We start from the raw sequence: 26,672 nt of genomic DNA, 5'->3' as shown, positions 1-26,672 counted from the left end.
ATGGCAATCTCTACATGTGGCATCCAGGAATTGATTTCATCACCCTGGGGCTCAGGCTTTCAATGTGAGTGAAGAAAAACATTCAGGGCTAAAAGTTTCTAAGTTGTAACTTCTATTCCAGCAAAATAAACGTATTTTACAATGTAGAGTTACATTTTGTGCCAATGTAATTAGAAAAATAATTAATAAAAATTGGCGTTTACGCAGTACTTTTCATCTTCAAAGCACTTTGCCAACATTAACTAATTGATCCATCTTTTGGGATTTTACTCTTAAATTTTGTGTGCATCAGGATCTGGAGTGGAAGAATAAGTTCACTGTACAAGTGGAGGAGTGTATATGTTTTTCTCTGAGCTCATAATAATGATCAAATGGGATGTATATTGAAATATGGATAGGGTATATATATATATATATATACACCCTATCCATATCAGTTGGGGCCTCTAGGTGCTACCATATTACAAATTATATAAGTACTGACTGAAAGCAAGAGAGACATGCACACCAGTTCTTTAATCACCAATGTAACAAGCTACTATTGGAAGAGTATTTGCTGCTCTTTGTTAAGGAAATATTTTGGATTGCTATAAAATACAGTGATATAAGTTTGAAGTAAGTCTGAGATCATCACCTATTTTGTTTACTATGAATACAGTTTAAACACTTTCATTGGTTGTCGAACAAACATTGTCAATGTTTTTTTTAAAAGAATCTTTGTTATAAAGATAAAAAAAAATATAAAAGATTTCATCCAATGTCATACTTTAAAAAATAGATATGCTTTTATGCTATTAGAAAGTTTAAACATATGGTGAAATACAAGGGTTTTATAAAAATTGCCAATTTTATTTAGCAGAAATAGATATGGTTATTGCAGTCTCTTCAGTATTCTAGAATACTTCCTTACCCTTATTATAGAAAATACCTTGAATGTTGCAAATACTGAGGCTAGCTCACTGGAAACCTTATTTAGTTATCTGAGGTGATTAGCAATTTTTAAAGTGTCACCACTGTATGTGAGGTACTATTATTGTATTACTCATTCTATTACTATTACATAGATCACCCCTATTCCATTTATAATCCAATTTGGTGTGGAGAAATAATTATTTTTTGTGATGTTGCAAACCCAGTGTGTTTTCAAGAGTACCTCATGTGAGTGAAGACTTGAAAAATGAATTGTTTTCTCTCTCGCTCACTCTTTCTCTTTCTCCTTCTAAATATGGTTGCAAGATTACACGTGGCTACAGAAAACAGTGTTGTCAACTCTTGCAATTTATCATGAGTCTCATTATAATTAGTGTTTTTCCTTAAAAGCCAGTTCCCAGAATCAAATTAATAAGCGAGAACCTCGACTTTCATTTTTTTTGAAGGGAGGGAGTAAATTATAGCCCTCATAGTTGAAGAGAAAAGTATGAAAACATGACCCCAGTATATTTTAGAGGCTCATAAAACAAAACAAAGCAAACAAACAAACAAAAACCAAATAACCCGGGATACAAATGTTGCCTCTTCTAATGTACTTTTCATTTAAATCTTATGATTTTAAAGCCAATCTCATGATTTTGGGACGGGGGCTGGCTCATTGTTTTTGAATGTCTGGGGCTAGCAATCCTGTAAATCTCCTTAGTAATTTATCCAGCTCTGTGTACTTTTCAGTTATGTGTGAGAATGTACCATGTCCTTAAAAATAAGCATCGAAAAACTGGATAAAAGCATGGAGTCAATTAAGAATACTTTTCAGCTGAAAAATATAGCAAGTGGCAGCCACTTTCAAAATGGTTACTTTCAGAGGTCAAGCTGATTGGCTCTGCCAAATTTAAGGGGCCAGCTCCTGACCCTGGGAGGCATGCTGTGGAAAACAATCCTCTACAGGGGCATCGCTGTGCCTGGGAGAGTTAGTAAGAAAGAGAAAATTATCAAAAAAGGAGTGCTTTTAGTAAGGGTTCTTTCTGTGTTGTACATATCACCATCATGTAGTACACTAATAAACACAGTAATATTGGCAGTACAATGGGTTAGCTTACCCCCAAAAATCTGTGGATTTGAAAATGTAATTCAGGTTATACATAAATGGCATAAAGTATTGCTACATCAAAGTAAAAAAAATTAGTCATTTTAGGGGTTGTTTCAGGGTTACAAATAAATTTGGCTTAAAAAATAATTAGTGGCACTGATATTGGACAATGAAGTAATTCTGATGACATGGAGGGCTACCGATTTTCCTGCAGCAATGGCTTTAAAAAATATGACTGGATTTTAGGATTGTTGTAAAACAAGTTTACTGAAAAGTAAGTTAGACCTAAGTCTCCAAAATTTGGGAGAAAGCAATTGAGCATCTCATCAGATAACAAAAGAAAGGACAGCGAGAATCAGCCTAGCTTTATTTTTCCAGGCCACTGGTTGGGGTAATGGATGGATGGATATTTTCCACTTTGTTTCCTTCAACAGTCATTAAGGAGCATGGCTTAGTCATGCTTTTATTTCAGGTTTTTCCATGTGATCCAGAGTTTCTGTTGTTTCCAAGATGTAAAAACTCCCATATTGATCTTTTATGTTTCAAGGCAAAGTATGCTATTGTCCTTGTAAGGTTTTTAATGGGTTGTATTACACAGATATGAAGTACTGTTTGTCCTTGGAATCATAATTAAAAACCATTTCAAAAAGAGTGCAGTTGAATATTGTGACTCGAGTTTTAAAGTTATTGATGTATTTGTAAAAAGGATGCATTTTCTCTCTCATTGCTCACTTCTAAGATTGTGGCATCAAGTCAAATGCCACCCACCCAGCTCAGCAGGTGGGGGAACTCGCTAGGAGCTGCATGGTGGTGGACAGTCTTGAAAAGAAAGGAGGGGAGAGACTGCATGTTGGAGAAATGCAAGGCATGGGCTCTCTGTCTCCCATTGACCAGCTTGAGGGAGATGAGAGCTCATTAGCACCTCACTAATTCAAACCCTTGCCTGGTTCTTTTGGACCCTCTTACCCCATTTTAACTGCCCCAGCCTTGCTCCCTGTAGTTGTAGTATAGGAGCTGTGTTTTTAGGATGCTGTGGGTTTGGCCAAGTAGCTTTTTGAGTTTGGGGGGAGGTCAGAAAGAATTTTTTCTCTTTGGGGACCAAATTTGCAGAGGCCTAGTAGTTTTTTTGCTTTGCTCACATCGTGATGGAGGCACAGTTCAGTTAACTAGAAGTAGGTCTTAGAAAACCGTAGTCATTTGTATGATGTTTGTTCATCACTACTTACAGAAGGTGTCCAGTGTGGATAAAAGGCCAAAAGGGCCAGATCCCAGAAATAAGAGACCTGGGATTTCTCTGTTGGACCTTAGGAAAAGGAGAGACTTTAAGTCTTCACAGGGCAAGATCTCTCTTTGGCACTTCTGTCCCCTTCACAGTGGAGAGGGTGAAAGGATTCAGCAGAATGAGCTGAATCCTTGGGACAGGCTGAGAAGTCTCTATCTTGAGTTATGGGATATATGGTGGAAGCCTGGTAAACCCCCTCCCCCACTGGACCTAATTATAGTGTCACGCCACAGTGTTAAATTAACAAATCCCTGCCAGCTGCTTAAATCCTTCCTTGTGTCTGTCTCATTCACCTGCATGTTCCAACTATTATCCCTGTGGGGTCCACTATGCCATAACATTAGAGTGTGATGGATGATCACCTACAGATGGTAAAATTGGTTGCCAATTCAAGCACTAGGTAATTTTACAAGATAATTACCAACTGTAATAGAGTTACTAGACGCTAGTTACTACACATCTGAATTTTCACAAGCTGCCTGACCATGATGGTTTCCACTCCATTCCTCCAACACATTGTTCTGATCTGCAGATTGCCCTCTTCTTAGACTTTAAAAACTCTATGAAGGATCGAATCACCCACAATTTTAACATTTATCTGAATATGTACTTTAGGAAGCTGATTATTTCAGCACAGGTGACTAATTTGTAGCTATTGACATTACTGACTCTTCCAACTGAATTAACGTGAAAATGTCCTTGGTATCACCAAATAATCAAACTCATAGTCAGTACCCTTCCAAAACAACCTGCTCTGACTTTAACAGTGGTTTCTTTTAGTCTGAAAACTGAGTATAACACAAGATTCTTTGTCAGCTATATTAACAATAAGGACTTCTAGTTCTTCCCCTCTTCTTTGCTGCAATCTGTTGCAAAGGCTGGAGTTTAAGGTAATCTCAAAACAGCGTAGGAGTGTTGATTTACAGTTAAACAGTTATTTTGACTTGCAAAGTCCTTGGCAGGCGTTAACTGGTGTAGACCCCTTACATCGTATAAAATAATCTGTATAAAACTAAACGGGGAATTTTCAGAAGGCGGGTTGTAATTATTTAGGAACCCCTACTTTTAAGAAAAGTGACATAGGTTTCTATTTTCCATTATTTGTAAGAATCTAATTTTTATATATTACACCTCTACCCCGATATAACGCGACCCAATATAACACAAATTCGGATATAACGCGGTAAAGCAGTGCTATGGGGGGGCAGGGCTGCACACTCTGATGGATCAAAGCAAGTTCGATATAACGCGGTTTCACCTATAATGCGGTGAGATTTTTTGGCTCCCGAGGATAGCATTATATCGAGGTAGAGGTGTATTTCAAAAACAGCAGTTCCAGCATCTTATTTGAAGTATGTGAGATAGGTGTACACTGTTGTACATCTAGACCAAGTGCAGGAGCAACTGTTTCTTTGTATGTGCAATAAGCAGAGAACAGTAATTTCTGCGCAGCTTAAAAATTACATATCAGCTCTGAGATAAAGTTCCTTTGATTTGCAGGGTATTTGAATATGCAAATTCCATAAGCACAACACCTTAATGTGAAGGATAAGTTATTGATTTAAAAAAACTAATAATTTGAATAATCAAAACACATTTTTTGTTCATGCAGTTATTGATATGGCCCCCCTGAACACAGATGGTAGAATTGATCCACAAGACTAACAAAAGTTTAAATAAGGAAATGTCTTTCAGAGTTTGGAAGTCTGAGTATTTTTTAATGCAACTACTGCAGAATTTGCTTGTGTGTTGACAGAATCCTTTTAGAAGATCTTGCGGTGTGAAAAGCTTCTTTTAGGGTTTTTTTTATAATGCACCATGAAAGAACATTTTTCTCACCATGGCCAGCCATAGAGCTTACTTAGAACTTCATGTACTCAAACTGAGACTAGATTTTAGTGCCTTCACATAGGCAAAGAGACAGGAGAGGGTGCACTTGTGTGAGACCCCAATTTGCCTGGGCAATCCAAGCAGATTCTTATTTTGAGTACTCCAAAGCATGGTTAAGGCTCTATTGTATACAGGCATTTGCTCAGAGAACAAAATAGGGACTAGATTCACCCCTGTAAAAGCCGTGTGTCAAGGGGGAAGTCCATCAGTTAGAGCACCCCCTAGCACCCAGACAGGATTAAATTGAGTTTCTACCTCTCAAGCACTCCCTCTGGATTTCCAGGGTCCCCTTACCCTTCTGGTGACTTGGCCCTCCTTCCTGGTCAGGGTCCACCCTTTCAGGGTATCAAAGTCCCTTGTCCAAAATAGATAAATCAATACCTACAGTCACACTAGCTTCAGGTTCTCCTTCCTGGGACCCAGGGCCCTTAGGTCTTCTGCTGGGGTCCCTGCAAAGTAAGTCACTCATTAATATTAATCCTAATATTTTCCACTCTGGCTCACTCCCTAATCATGTCCTGTTCCAGTCCCCTAGGCCCAGATTCTCCAAGGTAATTAGACTTCTAATGTCCATTTTAGACCCTCCGCCCCTTCCCCCTACAGTGAGTGACTCTCAATTCCCTGCTGGATTTTTTCGGGGGTTCAGCTCCAGGTCTTTTTCCTCCCTCTCTCAGGCTTTGCAGGCCTCCTAGCCCCCCTAGTTTATCCTCAGGCTCCTTCCCCCAGGCCTCAGCCCTTCAAGTTTGGCTGAGAGCAAGTGGCTCTCCCTACTTGCTAGGCCTCACTGCTTCAGACATGGCACTCTCACTCTCTCAGTACTCTGACGGGCTTCCCTCTTGACAGGCCTGCCCTCACAGACACACCCCTTTCCCAGGTAGTTCCAAGTTGGTCTAATTAAGACCCTCTCAGTTTCATTAGCCCTTTCCAGAGTCCTGTTCCTTCCTCCCTAGATTCCCCTGGCAGCTGCTGGTGGTGATTTCCCTTTCAGGCATAGGGTCCTGAACCAGCCCTGTGACACCCTGCAGCAGTGATGGTTGTTGCAACCAGGAGGCTTTTGCCTCTAAGAGAAAGCAGCTTTAATCACCACCCAGGGCTCTATTGGCTGAGGCTGCAGTGGTGGTGCAGTGAATAAGCACATCCCCCAATGTTCCCTCAGTGTTGTTCACTTCTGGGGCTGCACTGGGAGGTTGTGAGCTGCCTCGGGGCAGGGGGAGGGAGCAGGTTTGGAGACATCTTGTGTTGTTGCAGGCCTTCCCAGGGTAGATATTTCACCTCTGGGGGATCTCTGCCACTGTCTGTGTCATCAGAAACTGGTGGAGACTCTGAGTGAATCTGGCCCTAAGGTCTTAAAGGATCCATCACAGTGTTTCTTTAAAATGTGTTTATATCCAATGAGGGTTACTATGCTCTGTGTAATATTGCCTCTGCCAGTGCCAGATTGCTTCCTATGATATATTTTGATGTGCTTTGTCCAATCTAGATTTCAAAGTCACTATCTGGGATAAGGCTTCCACTAGTTCTCCTGGGAGATAATTGCACAGATCTCATCATCAGCAAGTTTTCCTCTTATTCAGCTTAAATTTGACACTTATAAGATAACCAGGGAGTGTAAGTTAATATAGTATTATCTGAAATCAATATTTCCATCCCTCACTGCTGTGTTTATCCCATTAAGAGCCTGATCCTGACAGGTGCTGAGCATTCACAACTCCCATTCATTGTATTTAGCTATTTAAATTTGTTCTGAAGTGCCTCCCCAGGACAATGAGCTTTTGTATGCACATTAGAGATGTAGCATGCCTTCCTTTGGAATTGCTGGTATGCAGTGTCTATGGGGATCAGGCCCTTACAGCTGAATTAAAGCAATATGACACTTTGATGCTAAACTCACAAGTCTCCATAGTATTAGAAAGCCATATTTTAATTTGTTCTACTTGGTTAGTTTCACAAGTATTTTTACAGAGCAATCTCACCTTTTCCACACTTTTTAGTAGTTCAGAAAACCTCAGCTTAAAATATCTGTGGCCCTTAAATGTTATATTGTCTAAGAAGAGTGGAGGGGATATATATATGATCATGTACAGTGTTCCCTATGCCAACAGTTCTTAAACCTTTTCATAGCATGAACCATATCTTGTCTTGTCTTGGGGGACAATCTCTCTTCCAATCAGTGATCAAATAACATCCTTGTAGCAACTACAGAAGCTGGAAAATTAATGTTAGGGAAGTATTTTATGTATATTTAGCTTCTTTTAATGCAATTTAGCAGATGCAAACAAGGCGAAGGAGCCAGCACCATGAGACCATCCAATTCTCTTCAGACTACCAGCAAGTTTACCAAGGACTACTGTTAGTCTATGGACCACAGTTTGGGAACTACTGCCCTATGCCGTCAATAGCGTGTGAACTTGTCAGTGCTCTAGGATGACTACTCTGTAACATGTCACTATGCCTTAGAACAGAAATGCACACTTTTTTGTTCATTAAGAAAGAAAAATATTTAGAGGACCAGTGATTCAAAAATCCTCCCCCCGCCCTTAAAATAATGGAAGGACACCAGTCCAACAAATAAATGCCGCATCGAGTGGGATGACTAACTCAGCGCCATTCATGGAATGAACATAGAAAGGGAGGGAAAATAAATTTATCTTGAAGGACACCTTTTGTGCAGGTGTCTCCTTCAAGTATCCTATTCTCTGTGGATGAGTAATGTGGGTTTAATTATTTTTAGTTTAGTTCAAGGTTATCAATGTAATCATTTTCAAACCAACTGCTGTCAAAAATTTCATATAATTCATTATATATTTTCTTTTTGAATGTATAGTTTTCTTTGTCTTTCTAAGTGACACTGATTGCTATGAAGACCAGTGGAGGTCATGTGACTGAAACCAGAAAATAAAGTCCAGAGTTCCTGTATCAGAAGCTCCATGTGAGATGTGGGGGGCACTGGATCTGCACCAACAGGATTTGACCTAAGTGGGACCGAAGCAAAAACTCCTTTGGTGCCATGTAGAGGGTGTGTAGACACCCCTGGCTCCCTTGTACACTCTCAATATGCAGCTTAGTAGAATGGAGGGCTTGAGCTGGCCCTCTACACTGTGGGCCAATTTTACCTTGACTGTGCTTGTATGTCTATTAACACTAGAGGGGTTATATGCAAGTGTTTGGGATCTGATCTAAAGCCTGTTGACGTTACTGGCAAAGCTCCCATTGCCTTCCCAGGTGCAGGAGCAGACTCTAAATGCAGAAAATACTCCTACGACTGAAACTGTGTTCTTTCATCAATCCGTTTGACTGTGGTGCGGCTCGGGCATTACAAAGGACTGAGGTCTATAAATGACAATGTTACATATGGCATGAACTTGAATCATGGAATCGGTGCCCAGAGCATTGGATAGGAAAATACAGAGACTTTTATAAATCTAAATATATAATTTAATATAATTAATAATCATTAACAATACTCAGGCACAACATTAGGCAAGGTCTATACTACAGACCTACATCGGTATAACTACATTGCTCAGGGGTGTGAAATCCACCAATGGGAGAAGGTCTCCACTAGTGTCTTCACTCAAGCACCACAGCGGCATAGCTGAACCGGTGCCGTTGTAGCACTGTATGTGAAGAGAAGTCCTTAAAAATGGAAGAGGCAATTTACTACCTCAGCTTTTGTTTATTTGTGTCATTAACTCTGACTTAAACCTTAAACAGCTTTTACAAAAATATAGGGGAAGCTATTCAAAGCCACAAATGGCAGTTATGTGACCCACTCCTGCTGCAAATCAATTGTGGGTACCAAACTGCCACTTGTTTCTTTGAGTAAACTGAGCACGCTAAGTTTATGGAAGGGATGGTATGATGAGGTTGCCTACAAAGGCATATGGCCCATCTGAGCGTGCTACTAGCAAGTGTCTCCAACAGCTGGTGATGAGACACCAGATGGGAAGGGCTCTGAGTTACCACAGATAATTCTTTCCCAGGTGTCTGGCTGGTGGGCCTTGCCCACATGCTAGGGGTCTAAATGATTGCTGTATTTGGTGTCAGGAAGGAATTTCCCCCCAGGTCAGAATTGCGGAGGCCATAGGATTTTTTCCACCCTTCTTCTGCACCTTGGGGCACAGGTCACTTCCTGGTTTGAACTAGGGTAAATGGTGGATTTTCTGTAACTTGAAGTCTTTAAATCAAGATTTGAGGACTTCAGTAGCTCAGCCTGAGGTTATGGGCCTACTACAGGAGTGGGTGGGTGAGGCTCTGTGGCCTGCAGTGGACAGGAGATCAGACTAGATCAGGAGTCGGCAACCTTTCAGAAGTGATGTGCCGAGTCTTCATTTATTCACTCTAATTTAATGTTTTCTGTGCCAGTCATACATTTGAACGTTTTTAGAAAGTCTCTTTCTATAAGTCTATAATATATAACTAAACTATTGTTGTATGTAAAGTAAATAAGGTGTTTAAAATGTTTAAGAAGCTTAATTTAAAATTAAATTAAAATGCAACCTTCCCCGGACCGGTAGCCAGGACCCGGGCAGTGTGAGTGCCACTGAAAATCAGCTTGCGTGCCGCCTTTGGCACACATGCCATAGGTTTCCTACCCCTGGACTAGATGATCATTGTGTTCCCTTCTGGCCTTAAAGTCTATGAATCTATCAGAATATCTTCCCTAGATGTTTTTTCACAGGTGTTTAAGTTAAGTTTAAGTGCTTCAAATCTAGCCTGTCCCAGAGGGCCAGAGAGGATGATAATATTTTTCATTTATCGTTCCTTTCATCCCTAAGGATCTCTAAGTGCTTTAGACATCCTATGAATACAGCAGCACTGGAATGAAGCCGCCATGGAGGTGGGAGGGTAACAGCTTACTGTCACACTAGTGTGGGAGGTGAAATTTTGGCTAAAGACACTGGAACAAATATCTGCTCTTATGAAAGTGCTATAAACCGGCCAGCTTTTCAGGGATGGCTGTGCATCTAATGTATGTGCAATACATACTCTATTGCCATGCATTGAGAAAACAGTTGTGTGCACAAGTGACAATTATTCATCTAGCTGCCTATGTGTGTATGCAAATACACACAAATTAAGTACACACACGCAGTTGTATGGGTGTAACAATCCTTTTTGAAAATCTGGCCCTTCACGCTCAGATAGAATCTTGTTTTGTAAAGTCTCATCCAAAAAACTCCTTTGGAGGACAATTTATCACCACACAGATGTCTGAACTGATCCTGCATGGCTTTGCACCAGTGTTTCAGACAAAGGGCTTAGACCACTTAGCATTCCTTCCTGTGGCAGAGGACATGCATATTAAATGGCAAAACAGAACTGAAACACTCACAAGATGCAGTTGTGATTTTGTATTTCTTGGATTGTGCATGACCCATCTCAGTACATTTTATTACCCTTACTGGAAGTACTGAGTAGATTGGCTTTATGTCAGCCTGGGATTCTCCCAGGTTGGGAGTACCTTTTAAGCGCTGGCAGTGCAAATAAGCCACATTGGAAGCCAGAGGGCCTTTGATATTATCCTTCTATGTGAGCTCATAAGAAACACAGATGATTAATGTTTAGTAATAGGAAATAAGAATTTTTGGAACAAGAAAATATAGATGATTTTTATTTTTTTTCTTCTGAAGAGACAAGCAATGTTCTGATTAATTTAGTAATTTGTTCCAACTATATCTGGTCATTCTAAACTATAAATAACTTTAGATATGTGCCATTAAGTCAAAAACGCAGACTGCAAAAGATTTTTCCCCAAAAGGGGACAGAAGCTCCACGGTTAAAAGTGTGTCTGAAATTCTATTATAAACTGGGTGTAGAGACTGGCACTTGGATTACAACTTGGTATGCAACTTCTTAGAACACAAGTCTACTTTGGCAATGATTTCTGTGAAGGGAGGAGCCAACAAATAATGCGTCATTTACAGCTGGTGCAAATTGATGCTGCTCCATTGATTTTGGTGGCATTATGCTGATCACCAGCCAATTGTCCGTCCCAGTGTCTTTAGGCCTGATGCTAAGTGCTGAAGTCACTGGGAGTTGTATTATTGGCTTTAATGAGAACAGGATGGGTTTTTTTCTTGCTGCCAGGTACTTTTTCTGCTCTGCTGACTGAGAATAGGGTTAATGATATTTTGTAGGTTGCTGCCAAAATGTAAACGAGGCCATGGCAATATTAATCTACAGAAAGGTGAATAGTTAAGGGCCAGTTCATGCCCCAAAGAGCCATATAGAGAGGAGATCCTCTGTGTGTAGATATCCCTATCTCACATGGAAGTGGGGGCTCATGTGTCTCCAGAGAAGCATTCCCCCTTTCAACCAGATCAGGGATCTATGCAGGTAGGTGACAGACAGTGGATGGGGTTGGCAAGGAGAGGAAAGATGGGTAGTGGCTGGGGAGGTAAGATTCATTGCTCCCACACCATATGGTGGAAAAAGGCAGTACTATTTTCTCTAACAACCACCTCCTGTGGTGAGAATCTCCCTTTACATGGGGTCCTGAGACAACTTTGGTGAGGGAAGTCTCTGGCCCTATAGGAGAGCCACTGGGGAAATTCAATGAGAGCTAAAGAAACTCACTACTCTGTAGAGATGTTTAACTACTCACAAAGTTGGGGTCCAAAGAGGGTCCACATAAGCAGAGTGACTCTTCAGTATGAGTAGAAATCGACCCTGTTCAGAGAGCCATTACAAGAGTGATACATCACTGAAATCCCACGTAAGCCTTATTTTGAGAGTTTGAATGAGACTTCAGAAGTGCATAGGTCTTGTGCTGGCCTTCTGCACAAGACTGAATATCACCCTATAAGACAAACGGAAGTCCACTGAAAAGAAGTGATGTGATTTAGTATTGCCAGACCTTGTTGTTAGGGGCAGATTTTCCCTATTACAGTTTGTTTTTACCTTATGTATCTTCTGAAGCTCTTGGAATGAAAATGTAGTTCAGTTAAAAACTTAAACAGCTCTCTTCTTTCTCTGCCCATCTTTCGTCTTTTAGTATTCTTGCAGGGATGATTGATGACACTCAGCACCCCAATGGAAGTGCTCAGCTCCCCATAGGATCAGGTCCTTGGCAACGGATCATTATTTCGGATCTATTTTAGGTATGATTAGCTGTTAGTGCACATTAAAGATAATTATTAAACTCCTCATTGCTCCACTCATCTACAGGACCTCCATCAGTGTTGGATGTCTTATACTGCTGGAAATTTCAGTGTCTGGCCTTTTGTTTGTACAAAACCTATTGAAACCTCTTACAAATACACATAACACATAACACATTACACGTTATGTACATGCACAGTAGGAAAAGAAAGAGAAAAAGTCATCAGGTACCCAGATGGCCTCATTGACATCTAAGCCCCCCTAACTGAGAGTAATCTTGCTGAAGATACTTAGGATAAGACAGAGAAAAGGGGTAACACAGGAGAAAGGAACTGCAGAACTCAGGATGCCTTATTAGACCTGTGCATAGATTCTTTGTATTCTCAGCTCCATAGGAAATGGATGGGGGCACTAATGGATTGTTAGTGTTCTGCTGGGCAGCGTGTACCAAAGTTCATAATGTCCAATCTTATGGGTGAAGAAATGAGTTGTAAGTCTTCATGCATGAAACACCTTTGGAATGGCCTGAGTTGCTGCTGAATGTGATTTTCCATTTTTTAGTTTCTCTCTGAGTCTCTTCCCCTCAGATCAGATAAGGTTCAATTATCAGAAAAATGCCAAGAAAAAAACAAATAAACTCTTCTCTTTTGTGGAATGTGAACCTACCTCTGGGCAGGAGGAGACTGAAGAGGAAAGAGAGACATAGAGTGGTTGTCTGAAGAAAGGATCTGTCCCATTCCCTTCAGTGCAATTACACCTATGTTTAATACCGAGTAACTAAGAGCAGCAGAAATGGGCCCAGTGTACATATTTTTGTTAGTCCAGAAGGTGCTATTTTATCCTTTATTCACTTGGGAGTTTTAGTAGTAATAAAGTATTATGCCATGAATAACTCTTCTTTGGTTTGTCCTTTGTATGCTTGTCTGAATCATTTGGCCTGATTCTCCGAAGGACAGTTAGGTACGAGAGATGAAGCCTTTTGTAGTAGATCAGATGTTATGAACTTCAGTGCAAACTGTGCAAGAGGGTGCTAGCTAGAATAGTACTCCATCTATTTCCCAGGGAGTTCTGCAAAGGGGAATGGAGCTGTGGTTAAAAGACTAAGGTTTGTACATGATGAGTTGGTGTCCTGTGGGTGAGAGAGGAATTGTTGTGGTTTATCACTATGCAGAGGAGATTCAAAACTGGAAGGAGGTGCTTTGCTCAGACAGTACAGAATGGCTTTAAGCTGCTTGTTTTGACACTGATACAATGATGTGTGATGCATTAGGTTTGGTAAAAGACATGGTATTGGATCAAACCCCCTGGAGAATTTGTGCTTTTGTCACATGTGATTTTTTTGTGAGGAAGAATTAATTCTTTTGTATTTTAAACGTACTGGTGGTATTTTATGGAGAAACCAGAGGCTCCAAATACTGCAGTCCAAGTTTCTGTGGAAAACATAGCAAAGGGTAGGCTTGCTGGGAAAGCATGGCTGTGGCTCCATATATGCATATGATTTCTTCCTGGCTTGTAGACTGATAACAAGGCTTGCTTCTGATGTTGTCATAAAGTCCTGTGCCTTTAGATCTAAAAAAGGGTTTGAAAAATGAATAAATTTACCCTTCAAGCACTAGCCACCATATGTAGACAAGTATGAAATATGCACAATTGAATGAAAATCTATGACACCACCACCACAACCTTAGAGATATCCACCTCAGGGTGTTAGTACATTCATATTGTGTCAGGCTTGGAGGATCTATAACTCCACTAAAATATCTATGGAAATGTAAAAATATACTTTGTGAAATATTTTGAAAAAACAAAGGATGCATTCAGGTAAATTAAAATGATTAATTTCAGGTGATAGGAGGAAGGTGAAGAAAATTCTGCCACCAAAGTCTTAGCTCACTTGTTTGTGTGCAGATGTTGCTTCATATGTGATACTCAAGATCAAATATTTGGAATCTTAAATCCCTTTCAAATTACAGAGTTAGCTTGGAATCTACTTTCTTCGGCAGGCCAAAATCAAACCTTTATTGTTGTTTCAACCTAGACTGCTAATGTAGTATGTGTATATTATGTGCCTGCACATGAATGGTATACATGATGGAGCGGTGTGCTACACAGGTTTTTATTGGCATGAATTTGGGATCGTTGGATTTCTCAGGAGACATTTGTGAGTTTTGCAGCTCCCCTTAAATGAGCGTCCATAAATCTTTTTACCATAGCATGCTAAGGTTTATTCTGGATACGCTATATAGATTACAGGGAAAAAATAAAATGTTCGAAAGTTTAATTTTTTTCATTTGTATTTCTTGTCCCCTCTCTCTGGATAGGTAGATGCTTTAGTTACCCTGCTTACCACTGCAGAGTCAGAGGGAGGAAAAACAATTGAATACATATAAATAAAAATCACCTAAAATATCTTTTAAGTCTAATATAGTGGATTCTTGTCACTTCGGCACAGGGGAAATCTTCCTTTCCCAACCCTATAGAGCTCATTGTTCTCTCTCCCAAGAATGAAAGCGATCAGGCTTAAAGCCATGACATTCTTGTGCTAGAAAAGCTGTTATTAGCCCAAGCCTGGATCTTGCCATCCTCGATTTGGGGCCAGGGTAATTTTGGAGAAAAATTCCACATATGAGGTGGGAGGGGATAATGAGGAAACATTTCCCTGGCAGGTTGATTTAATAATATGACATCTGTTCCAAGCTGCTGAGGGATCTGGAGGGCAAGAATAAATTAAAGGGAGTTTATGCATAAATATATTCGCTGTAAATCAAACCTCGAAGCCTTCACTCGGCTTTTGTTCAGGCAAAACTCCTCTGGCCTCTGTGATTTTTACCTGAATACGTATTAAGCAAAGACTGAATGAGTGCTTCAGGATTTGGCCCCAAATATATTTTTTCTTTAATAGGTCATGAAAACAACGAAGTCCCCACACGATGGCACCCTCTGCTTACACTGAGTGTCCTTTTCCGGAGACTCTTAAACGTATTCCGGTATTTCTCTATATCCAACACAGTTTGGAATTCATTGGAGAAGCAAGAGTAGAAGTTTTAATAGGTTCACCCCAACATTATCAAGGCAACCCCTCATCATCAGAACAAGTAGCTATTCTTTCCCCTTAGGAAAAAAACACCCACCCATTGATTCTTATAGTATTATTGGATCCTTGAAGTTTTAGATTTTTAGTTATTTGCCAAATACCAAAGGGCTATTACAGTATTTAACAGAGTGTTTATAAAATAATTGTGTATACAAATGTTGTATTATATATTAAGCCTTTCCATAATCGCATAGCTTACCATTGCTAAGGGAATACTTCATTCAAGTTCCAGTTCCTGAACCCCCGGGAAAATACTGAAATCTTCAATGATCATAATAGGATTGTAATTGTATGTTTTTGAGAAATCGATTTGAGCTCAAATAGCTCATTTAAACATGTTTCATCCAAACCATTGAAATAGGAAACAGGAGGACTAAATTATTGCTGCTTCCTGAATTCTCTGCTGATGAGCCAAATAATTAAAATGCACTGTAATGGCTCCTGCAGTCTGTATTTCTTTGGGTAATTCTCGGAAATGAATCTGAATGTCTACAGTTGAGGGGGAGCAAGAAGATCACCGAAATATCAAGAGGTTTGGAAACCAGACGGTGGTCTTCCCACAGCGCTTTCATGCTTCCACGTCATTTTCAGTAAAATAATATCGGTGGATTGAGACCTCCCAACGGAGGGATTCCCTTAAGAGTCCCTCAGCAAATGAACTTTTAATGGAAATCCTCTCTCTTTTCCAGTCCGCCTGTGCTGCCCTGCAAGGAGCTCAAATCGCAGACAGTAGACAGGAAGGGAAAGGGACACAGTGAAAATTAGACCTGAAAAGTACCATGTGCTGCGCTCCGTTCTTGTCAGTGACAAGTGAATCAGGGCTTGCGAATTTCTAATCATTTCAGTCCTCTAATGGGGATGTTTGTGGCCGAAATTAATACGCACTATCATCAAATAAAGGACAGTATCGGACCCTGTGGCGTGTTTTCCCAAATAGTAAGGGATGTTTTCCAATCCCACGCACAGAAAAATATGACGACACGCTATAGCTTGCTGTAAATATTTTGTTGCTACAGTGATTGTGAGACATCATAATTGTATAGGCTGAATTATGGCATTGCTAATTTTCTTCTACCCATCTGGGAGCTCTGCATAAAAAAAAATGGTGAAAATGTTATTCCAAGTCAGTCTTTTGGTTGCCACATTTCCCCAGTTCAGCACCGCAGAGTTTGGATAGCTCCACGCTGGGAGCCTTCAGCTAATCAATCCACCCACCAGCCAGCAACTGTCAATTACAAACTCTAATTAGAAAATTACTGAGAAGCCTCCAAGACTTCAAACAGCCTTTATAACAATAACAACAACAGTAAGAACGCTAGCGTATTTCTTTATTTAATTGCCCCGTTGAAGGGAACATATGTACCACATTAGAACCCTGGGCTTTGCCAAACGAATTTATACAGAAGTTATCACATCAGAGCTCATCTTTTCAAACAGAGCTGCTCTGTGGTTAGGCTGCTGAGACCACAATTGAGGATGGGGTCTGTAAAAAGCCTAAAATTTCCTCAGCAGCCTATTATCCCTCCCCACAACTTGAATCAGGGAGAACTCGACAAGCATTAAATCTTCTAGACCTCTGTGTAAAAAAAAAAAAGTGTGAGTTAAAGTGTTTATGAGAAGCTTATGACTCTCGATCAGATCATCCGCGAGGACGGCACAGAATTGTTATGTTCCTTGAGGAATTGGGGTGGTGACGTCTTTTCTGATACCCGATTATTACGTGACTGAAAAAAAAAAACTCATTTGATTCATGAATAAAAATCCGAACGCCACAACAGTGCAACAAACAATACTGCCGCCCTTAAAGGTAACATGCAGACCGATGTTTACAAGGAGGGCTCTTGATAAAGCAGGGTGTTTGCAAAGATTTTGTTGCTAATTGCATAAAAAAACGAGCTGCGGAAGGCTGGTCAACTTTGGAGTCACAGAGCAAGAAGAAGGAGAAAGCAGCAGCTGAAGCGAGAAGCATCTCAGTGAAGGAAAAGATCTGGGGAAGAGAACATCTCACTGACAGCAGCTCCAGCACAGCCTGCTTCTCTCTCTCCTTGGCTTTCTCTTCCCCATTCTTGTGTTCTTTTCTCTCTTTCTCCCTTCTGTCTCCTTCTCTTACTCCCTCTTTCTTGCTGTCCCTTCCCTGACAGACTCCACTCCAGATCTGTGCTGGCTGCTACCTACAAACTTTTTTGAGCGGATCCCCTTAAACCAGCAGACAAGTAACTGCTGCTCTTCTGCCTTCGGCTTCTTTGATCGTCAGAGAGGCGATGACACAAGAGTTTTAACTATTTCGGCTGAAACTTGGGAGACAGTTTTTTTGTTTTGTTTTTTAAAATCTACCTTTTAATTGCGCAGCCAAACGCTCTTAGTGCCGGGTGTTAAGAGTTTAATGGTAAGGAAAATGTATCGCAGGCATCTGAGCGCTTTAACCGGAGAGATCGGGTTTCGTTAGCCCAGGCACTTGTGTGTGTGTGTGTGTGTGTGCGTGTGTGTGTACGCGCCTGTGTGCTGGGAAGTGGGGGTTGTGTCTGGTTGTAATTGAAGACAAACGGCTCCACACAAATCGCGCACACGTTTTGTTGTTAAATCGAGCACACTTAAGACTTGATTTCTAACGGGTTAGATTTTGCTAGTGGCAAAGCTAGAGGGGAAAGGGAGAGTGAGGAGAGCATTTTGACAGCTGTTTTTTCTTTCTTTCCTTACACACAGAGTGGCAATGTGTAGCAAAGCGATCCTAGCACTACTGGTCTATGGGATAATAATGCACTGCAGCGTCTACTGCTCACCTGCTGCTGGATTTCAATACCCTGCGCTAAGGTAGGTGCCTTCTTTATCCCTCCCTCTTCCTAATCCCTGCAAGACTCGCGTCCCTGGCTTTCCCCGTCAGTTATGTCCCTGCATCTTGGTAATAGACAGCAGAGAGCATTGGCAGGTAGTTGTCTCCTGGACTCTGTGCCTGGTAGCTTTTACTCTCCCTCTCTTGCTAACGGAGTAGAGCTCTGCCAAGCAATTTAAAGCATCCAGAAAGAAAAACTAAAGCGCAAAACCCCACCGCCTCCTATTTGCCGACCCCATCTACCTTCTTGGGGAGCGGGGAAAAGAGACTGGGGACTGAGGCTGCTTGATTAAAAGTCCTGTGGCAGGGAAACTAGAATAGATTCTTATGTTCTCCAGGAAATGGAGGGTTTACTGGACTAGCCCCTTTCTTCCATCAAGTCTTGTTAGCCTGAAGGATCTTACGCTGTATTATTTCCTACACCCGCGTGTCTTATTCTTATCCCCTTTTCTCTTAAATACTAGAGAATACCTCTGACTTTGGTCTTGGTGAAACTATTCGATTTCTGTTAACTGGGGTCCTGAATGAAGCATAGTTCTCAGAAGGCAGCGTAAGCCTTATAGTAAAAAGCTGATTAGCCTTTTAGTGGATCCATTTTTCTATATGCACCACAGTGCAATAACACATTATATAGAGAGAGATTTCCGGCCACCTCTGAGCCTAACTTGAGTGGCGATAACCTGCTAAAATAGAGTTGACAGCTGCTTCCAGGATAGACAATACCTAGATGAAAGCATTTTGAAGCATACCGCTAGAAAAAGATTGTAATGACACATTTCTGGCAGAAGGGTTTACCAGGTATTAAGGAATATGTGTAAAACTTAGTTTTACAACACATATAATATCCCTCTCTATTCTCTCTCTAATATAGCTCTAGATATGTTCTAGAATTAAGTTCCTGTATCAGAGCAGGGTTGAATCTGCCCCCCAACTTGTGTTATTGGTTAAAGTACTTTAAGTACTATTTTCCGGATCTTTTTAAAAAGTTCGCTGGAGGGGAGAGGGGGGTTACTGTAGTACTCAGGGCAGAGCGTGATCCGGCTCACTCTTCCTGAGATTTAGGTTCAGGATTCCGTAAAACTCTCTCGCGCTCACTTGATTCGGAGCAGGATTGTTAACACACTGGAGCAGAGCTGCCAGGATTTCAGAACTAGCGTCACCTATTGAGCCGAGTGTAGGGGCAGCCCCCAGTCCAAACCTATACAACAAAGGACGATTTCCCACTTAATAGGAGGGAGTGAAGCTTTACACAGCGGCAATCCATCTACTTCTGGCTCTAGCCTGCTGTAAATCTGGCTTCCCTTAACGAGCAGCGCTTCTTACAACAGAAGAACGGGGGAGCTTTCCGATCCACCCATTTTAGCTCCCTCGGAAAATTATGCAGCTCTATTTATTCTGCCAAGTCCCGCAGGGGACACTCTCGTGGTTCAGCCCTAATGTGCATGCAACATCTGAACTGCGAAACTCACTCTGGAGCGCATGTGAACGGTCGGAGCTCGCCCTTGGGTGCGGGGCAGCACACGCTCCGGAATGGCCTTAAACGACCCAAAGCGTTACCCGGGGTTTTGGGATTCAGGTCAGCCTCGCCGCAGGGCCCCCGGCTGCCAGAGCTGGGGGGGAGCCGTCCCCGCATAAATGGCCAGTCCTTCCAGAGGGCGTTAAGTGGGGTGAGCGGGGCCATTCGTTTGAGGGGACCTGGTTCGGTTCATTCAAGCGCCTGAATTAGCAGGAGCGAAACACTTTACACGCATCTATTATTAATCTCCCTGCCAGAGCTCGGAGACAAAAATAGCTGCCTGAAACGTTCAGTGACCTACATCTTGCAGCAGAGACACACACACACACACACACAGAGGGAAAACAAAACTCAAGCGATCTTCAAGGACAGAGACACCATTCAACGAAAAACACAAACAAACACAAGCCCCACCCCGATCCCACTTGCTGTGAGAAAGGAGGAGCAGTCATTTGCTAACGGCAGAGCTTCTGATCTCTCGGGGGAGAGGGGGGACTAGAGAAAGCGGGTACCTTACAGTGGGAAGCTCTGTTCTTCTTGTCTCGCTTAACTTATAGTCCCCCTCCCCGCACCTGGGTATGTAGTTTGGAAAGCGATCAGGATTCGTGCTGGGAAAGGTGGGTAGTGATCAGCTGCTTCCTTGGCAGCCCCTGGACTTGTTTCTGGCCCCAGTCTAGCAGCAGGTTGGTTTGCTTGTGTGTTTCTCTCGCGCCTGATCTTACACTGATGCGGAGGCGGGGGGATGAAATTAAGGGGGGGGAATAGAGGGGTAGGTGTAATCTTGCCTGTGGGCTCCTCTAGCAGGGCCTTCAGTCCAGCCTCGGAAGTGCCCATATTGAAACCCAATAGGTCCCAGGCAGAGGAGTAGCCCTGAATAACACTGATCAAATGCTCCTATATGTAGGATTTCTCAGGAGGCACCGCCACATGCGTCTGAATTCTTGCCCTTTGCTTTCCGGGCTAGGCTGGAAGATGAAGTGTATGACGAGGATGGAAACACGCTGCAGGATTTCGCCTTTGACAACGACCCCCTTGGCATAGCGAACCCTTCCTCCATGATAGACGACATGTACACCCTGTACTACCCACCGGAAAAGAGGTGATTATGTGGGAGCCCCTTGGTGGGCGCATGACTTGAGCTGGAGCAAAACGATCCTGGTAAATCCCATTCAAAAGAGCCGCAACACATCTCTCCCTCCGTGCCCTGCCGCCCGAATAAAGACTCGAGGAGATGAAAAGCGCCCCTTACCTCCAAGCAGGCGGGGGAGGGGTGGGGAAGCAGGCTGTCCGCGGAAGGCTAGTGATGGCACTCCGGGAAACACGCCAGACGCGCCAGGCGAGCGCTGCGCTCAGGAAATGAGCCTGGTGGCTGGGAGTGCCAGTGCTGGGAGGGCCCTGCTGTCCCTGGGGGTCCTAAGGCGGAGGCCGCCCTCTGCACTCAGGGTACATAAAGCCACCAGCCAGCCAGGGGCTTCCTTCCGCCATCCCTCCTTGGAGTGAGGGGCTGCTGAGGTCCGGTCCCCAGGCTTGGACACTGATCTTTCTTCCTGTGTTTGATCTTTGTTTCCTACTTAGGCACGCCGATGGGATATTTAACAAAGCCTACAGGAGAGTCCTGGGTCAGCTATCCGCTCGGAAATACCTGCATTCTTTGATGGCCAAACGGGTGGGGTAAGATTTTTATTTGTTGTTTATTTCATCTTTCTATTAAACCACGCGTAATGTACCACCGGTGTCTAATTGTTACGCTCGCTGTGTGGTTGGTGTTTCGCGCACTAAGCAACACACCCAGTTTGAAAATGTCAAAATCCACCAGGGTTTTTGCTCGATCTCATTCTCTGACCCCAAGTGAAAGGTACAGTGATAGCTAGTTGATGATAAAAAGCTGGTCATTGTAAAGAAAGTCCAGTACCCCATTGATTCAGTAGCCCAGAGATTCAGGCTATAGTCGGTGGGAAGAACCGCAACAAGAGATAAGTTGTGAGTGTAGATCTGGGTATTTTAAGAGAGCTCTCCATTGTAAAGAATAGAATTTACCACAAGCGGGGCTTAAACAAAACGCGTTTAAAGTCAGACATCCTGGCACACGGCAAGCCCAGCGTAATGAAGATCATTTCGGCAGAAGGTAACATTTTAATAAAGCCCATGGGGAAATAGATTACATTTTCATAATGAATAATTCATGCCATGAATATATTGTCTCCCGACTGTCGGCTTATATTATGATCAGATATCAACTTCACCGCGTGTTTAGATAGATTCTTTGTTTCGTTCTGCCTCCCTGATGTCTACATGTTGCTTTAGTTTCTTCATTCCCGCCCTCCCCCAGATCGAATAGCGTTGGAAAAACAAACAAAACAAATACAGCTTTCCCTAAATGACATATAATCATAATAATCTGGAAAGGTTAAAGCAGCCCCGGAGTTACCAGAGCCAAAATGCAAAGCAGGGAAGGCCTCCAAAGTGCAGGCAGGACAGGGGAATGGATCCAGATGTTGCAATTGTCCTTTGCTTTGCAGCGGTGCCAGCGGCCTGGAGGACGACTCGGAACCGCTCTCCAAACGGCACTCGGATGGCATCTTCACAGACAGCTACAGCCGCTACCGGAAACAAATGGCTGTCAAGAAATACTTGGCAGCGGTCCTGGGGAAAAGGTATAAACAAAGAGTTAAAAACAAAGGACGCCGAGTAGCGTATTTGTAGCGCTGAGTAACCCACCACTCCTGTGTATACAGAGCCCCTAAAAAAAGAAAAACAAAAGTCATTTCCAAAGTGACTGAACAATCACCGCTCCTGTGTTATCTAAACATGTATTTATGTATGAAGTAAAGCCATTAAATGAATATTTTGATAATAATATTGTTTTTCTTTTTGTATAAAAGCACTAGAGAAACGCACAGATCTACTTTGTGGACCAATCATTAAGTTATATATAATATATAAATATATATATATAAATACTACTGATAGAGAACAATTCTTCATATAAAGCCTGCACAAGAACAAAAAAATTCGCCTGAGCTGTTTATGTTTTTATATAAAATAAATAGAAAACAAGACAATCATTGTTTGAATATTGCTCCTATTTTTGTAAGTGAAATTAAAAGGATAGTATTTTTATCCACGACAGGGTCGAAGACATTAATAGTCACCATTTGCTACTGTACATAGACACTGATGCCCCGCTACAAGGGGATTATGGTGATAATGATTTGGAAGAATTGCTGAAGCAGATTCTTACCCCCTCCCCCCGTGAGTCTCAAGACAGGCTCCTTTACCACTAGCCTATTTTAAGGGGGCACTGCCTCCCCCTTGCGAGAGATTTCAATTTTTCTGCTTTCTTTGGTTCCACTTTTATATGTATTTGTGTCTCTCAAACACTGAGCTTAGAAGATAATTCTCCTGTGGTGAAACAGCTCTGTCAAAATTGTGCATCTCTGACAATTGGAGGGGGAAAAATATTTAGCCCCATTCATTGTTCTTCTGATTGGGCATAGCTACAGAACAAAGGCAACCAGAAATTAGAGCGATTGGAAACCATTTGAAATTTCGATACTGGAAGCGATAGAGCACAGATCAGAGAGGAGGTGCCCCTTATGAATGCGTGGTTTTAGACTGCTAGAGGGTCTGGGTAACATGAGACAATTCCACTTTAGATCCACTACCTAACTGACCGTCGGCAGCTCGGTATTGGAACTTGATGCAAAGTATAATGTGTTACTCTCCAGTGCTGTCCATGCCTCTCATCATGTGAAATGACCAGGATTCTCTCCTTTGAATTTTTCAAGCGGAGTTGCTCCTTTCCTTTGTTGTTTTCTTGTAGACCCTTCCCCCTCCCGACCTGTCTTGCACTATTTAAGCACGGTTTCCCATCTGAGTCACTTATTATTATTATTATTATTATTATTTTCAATTTAAGGTTGTGAACGCCTCTCACTCTTTCGTTCTGTTTGATGCAAGCTCTTATTGTAAAAGTTTAGGAACCCCTGTTGTAGCTACCACTAAATAATTATGCACTACAACTAAAGTTTTGTTCTTGTTTATTGAGTTTGGAGGTAAAATGTATTTTTCTACATTATGGCTTATTGCTTAGTAAAATTTATTTCATAAAACAAACTTTTGTCATAATAGAATGTGTAGTTTCTAATAACCGATGAATCATTTCAACCTCATCTTTATATGTACGGATTAATAGCTTACCTTCTGGGGAAAAGACAAACCAAACCTGCCCGAGGGAACTTTCCATTCCTTCGCCTTGAAAGGTGACTAAAGAGGACATGTACGTATGTTTCCTTTCAGATCCCTAACCATATTCTAGAGGAATCTTTTGAAGGAAAATAACCAGCCCTAAATTACAGTCTTCAGTTGCTTAAAAAGAAAAGCCACTTGTAAAATTTAAAAGACTTTTCATTTTCCTTTACCAGTCTGATCAGTGTAAAGTAATAAATCAAAGAAAACAGAATTGAGTTTGCAATCCCAGGCTGGATGGCGAGTGCCAGCGGAGCTTATTGCAAACAGTGCTAGCACATAGGCATTCGATCTATGCCTGAGAAGTGTGTATGAAATCAATCTTACTTTAATTTTGCATTCTCCTCAGGCAATGTGACGCAGGATGCAGTTTGCAGCGTTTCGTGCCTTTCTTCGCCTTTTAAATCGCCACGAATTCACAGATGGCTATTTAGTGGCCCTACAATGCTGCAACACATCAGCTTGCATTTTAGTCTTAATTATTTGTTCTTGGATAATCGGCAGACGTTGCTGTATTTGTGTCAGCTGTGGTATAATGAAATAGGGCTCTATTGACGTTTTATTTATGAACTATCATTTCGAGTTCAGTGGCTAGTTGCAAGCATTATAAAGTGATCACATAGGTTATCCTCTGTATAATTTTTAGAAAAGCCAACAGCCTTACTAAAACGGAGCAGATTTGAGATACAGTGATAATTTAGGTAGATGTTAGTCTTGCAGATCTTATTTTGTGTGCAACTGAATATAAAAATAACTTAAAGTATTATTACACACATGATATATATAACTAGGACTTTGATAACTGTTATATAAAGTGTGTAAAGTTTGTATTAATAAATTTTTGTAAACAATGCAACTTTGTCTAATGTTTGGGGGAGAAATCTAGCACTTAACAGTAAAAGCTGTATTTCATTTAAAATCTATTTAATTAGTTTAAATTTAAGCTATATTTTCTAACATTTTTTATGTCTGGAATATCTTTTTTTTTTTTACTAAGCCTCCACATATTTTCATCAGATGTCCTCTAATATTTTATTGATGGGTTATTTCTATATTCAAGTAGATTAAAAAGTAATTACTGAAGTAGAAAAATCAAGCTTCATGAGCACTAGATAAATAAGCTTTCTTAAAATTTACAGACAAAAAACAACCAATGTCCTAGAATAGTCTCCCCCCCACCCCCACATAGTATTGTAACAATTCCTATACTTAGGAATTGCTTATACTTGCCAAACAGGAAAAGCTTAATGGAACTTTCAGCTAAACTCCTCCAGTGAACATTCTGGTACACAAAAATATACTTTGTAATATTACTTGTCTTGGGGGAGGGCAACACCCTTGTACTGGGTTTAAATTATACCAAGTGAAAACTTGGCTGCACTAAAATAGGTATACTGTAGCACATGAAGAGTTAATTAGGTTTCTTAAATAGAAATGTATCTGGTAGCTATATTAAAAAAAGGTATTTGCAGGCTGGTTTGTCAGTACAAAGTCCATGTCAGAAAATTCTACAGGGAAATCTTCAGTTAAACATTTCAAGAATAACTGGAAAATACTGACATCACTTTGTGCATGCCTATGATCATTATTGCTATAGTAGCTCAGGGACCTATTGAGGTCCCTTCCAGTTCTACATTTCTATGACCATACTTAAATATTTTGGGAAAGGCCCAGCAATTTAGTTTAAACAATTTTTTTTCTTTCTGAGAACACACAAATGTGCTGTTCAAACCTCAGAAGGGGCACTTAAATAAAAAGATTAAGCCACAGGAATACATTACAAATTCCCAGCAAAATTTTAAAATAAATCTCCAAGATTTTTCATTTTCTTAACCACAAAGCCAGTGCCTATAAAAGATTTCTTAGATCCTCTGTGCCCAGTGTCAGTTTTAGTCAGTTTACAGGTTAGTTTAGGTAACAACATGCCACTAATAAACAGGAAATACTGAGATAATGCAGACAAGATGGTAGTGTCAATATTCTAGCATGAGGAATGGCTACAAGTATGATTTTTTTCAGATCTCAGTCATAGGTCAGGGACAGAAATGCAAAGGAAAATGTAGTTTATGAAATTGGTTTCTCAAACTGACAGAGAAAGTGAATGAAAGCACTGTTTCCCAAAGGCAGTCTGCACTGGAAAACAGTAATAAAGTTAAGATCTTTTAGGTATAGTGGCTTGGAAGGTGAAATTTGGGAAATTAAAAACCACCATCTCACTCAACGTGGCATCAATCCTAGTTTAAGATGTGAAGAAAGTGATGGATAGTCTTAAATGATATGCATGCAAGGATGTCTGTCAAAACAAGGATTGCTACATTAAGAAGCTCAACCCAATAATTTAAACATAAATATTAAAAATACACTTGTATAATATTACACAATATTTATGAATGATGAGTTTTGTGCAAATTCTTTGTATTGTAAAAGCTCGTTAAACTTTAGACACTTTAAAAGATATAGACATGGAGAAAAAAAGCAGGAATAATAAGTAAGATATAGTTCTGGGACCCTGGATTGTAAAGATTAAAGTGCACTATTGACATTCCGTGGCTTCCTCAAATTCCATTTAGCAGAGTGCTGAGTACAGTGGAACAAAATCATCCCTAGTATAACTCTATTACCTTCAGCAGAGTTACACTAGAGATGATTATGGCCCAATATATTTCTCACCAGAAAACTTCTATGGAG

At 41.1% G+C, this 26,672-nt stretch overlaps 1 protein-coding gene across 3 annotated transcripts; it reads left to right on the top strand.

Moving 5' to 3' along the window:
* The first annotated feature begins 15,970 nt into the window (after positions 1 to 15,970).
* On the top strand, positions 15,971 to 22,590 carry ADCYAP1 (adenylate cyclase activating polypeptide 1). Of its 3 annotated transcripts, none has more exons than XM_005300360.4 (5): positions 15,971 to 17,776; positions 18,094 to 18,201; positions 20,701 to 20,835; positions 21,312 to 21,407; positions 22,256 to 22,590. In XM_005300360.4, exons 2-5 carry the CDS (start codon positions 18,101 to 18,103, stop codon positions 22,437 to 22,439), a joined length of 516 nt encoding a protein of 171 aa, XP_005300417.1. In that variant the 5' UTR covers positions 15,971 to 17,776; positions 18,094 to 18,100; the 3' UTR covers positions 22,440 to 22,590. The 3 variants fall into 3 exon arrangements, with proteins under 3 accessions (XP_005300417.1, XP_008176874.1, XP_023955354.1); XM_008178652.3 differs by having other exon boundaries at positions 16,405 to 17,776; positions 20,641 to 20,835; XM_024099586.3 differs by having other exon boundaries at positions 17,027 to 17,197; positions 20,641 to 20,835.
* Positions 22,591 to 26,672: the final 4,082 nt, after the last annotated feature.

The sequence above is a fragment of the Chrysemys picta genome, chromosome 2 (genome assembly GCF_011386835.1).
Source record: "Chrysemys picta bellii isolate R12L10 chromosome 2, ASM1138683v2, whole genome shotgun sequence".
Lineage (NCBI taxonomy): Eukaryota > Metazoa > Chordata > Testudines > Emydidae > Chrysemys > Chrysemys picta.
Note: the sequence above shows the minus strand (reverse complement) of the source record. Positions and strands in the feature narration are given on the sequence as shown.

What these genes read in the sequence shown, in the direction of transcription:
- ADCYAP1 (XM_008178652.3), top strand. Translation starts at nt 18,101, where the DNA reads ATGTGTAGCAAAGCGATCCTAGCACTACTGGTCTATGGGATAATAATG. An exon ending in TTTCAATACCCTGCGCTAAG is followed by an intron (nt 18,202 to 20,640) that starts GTAGGTGCCTTC and finishes TCCTATATGTAG; the next exon opens with GATTTCTCAGGAGGCACCGC. An exon ending in TACTACCCACCGGAAAAGAG is followed by an intron (nt 20,836 to 21,311) that starts GTGATTATGTGG and finishes TTTCCTACTTAG; the next exon opens with GCACGCCGATGGGATATTTA.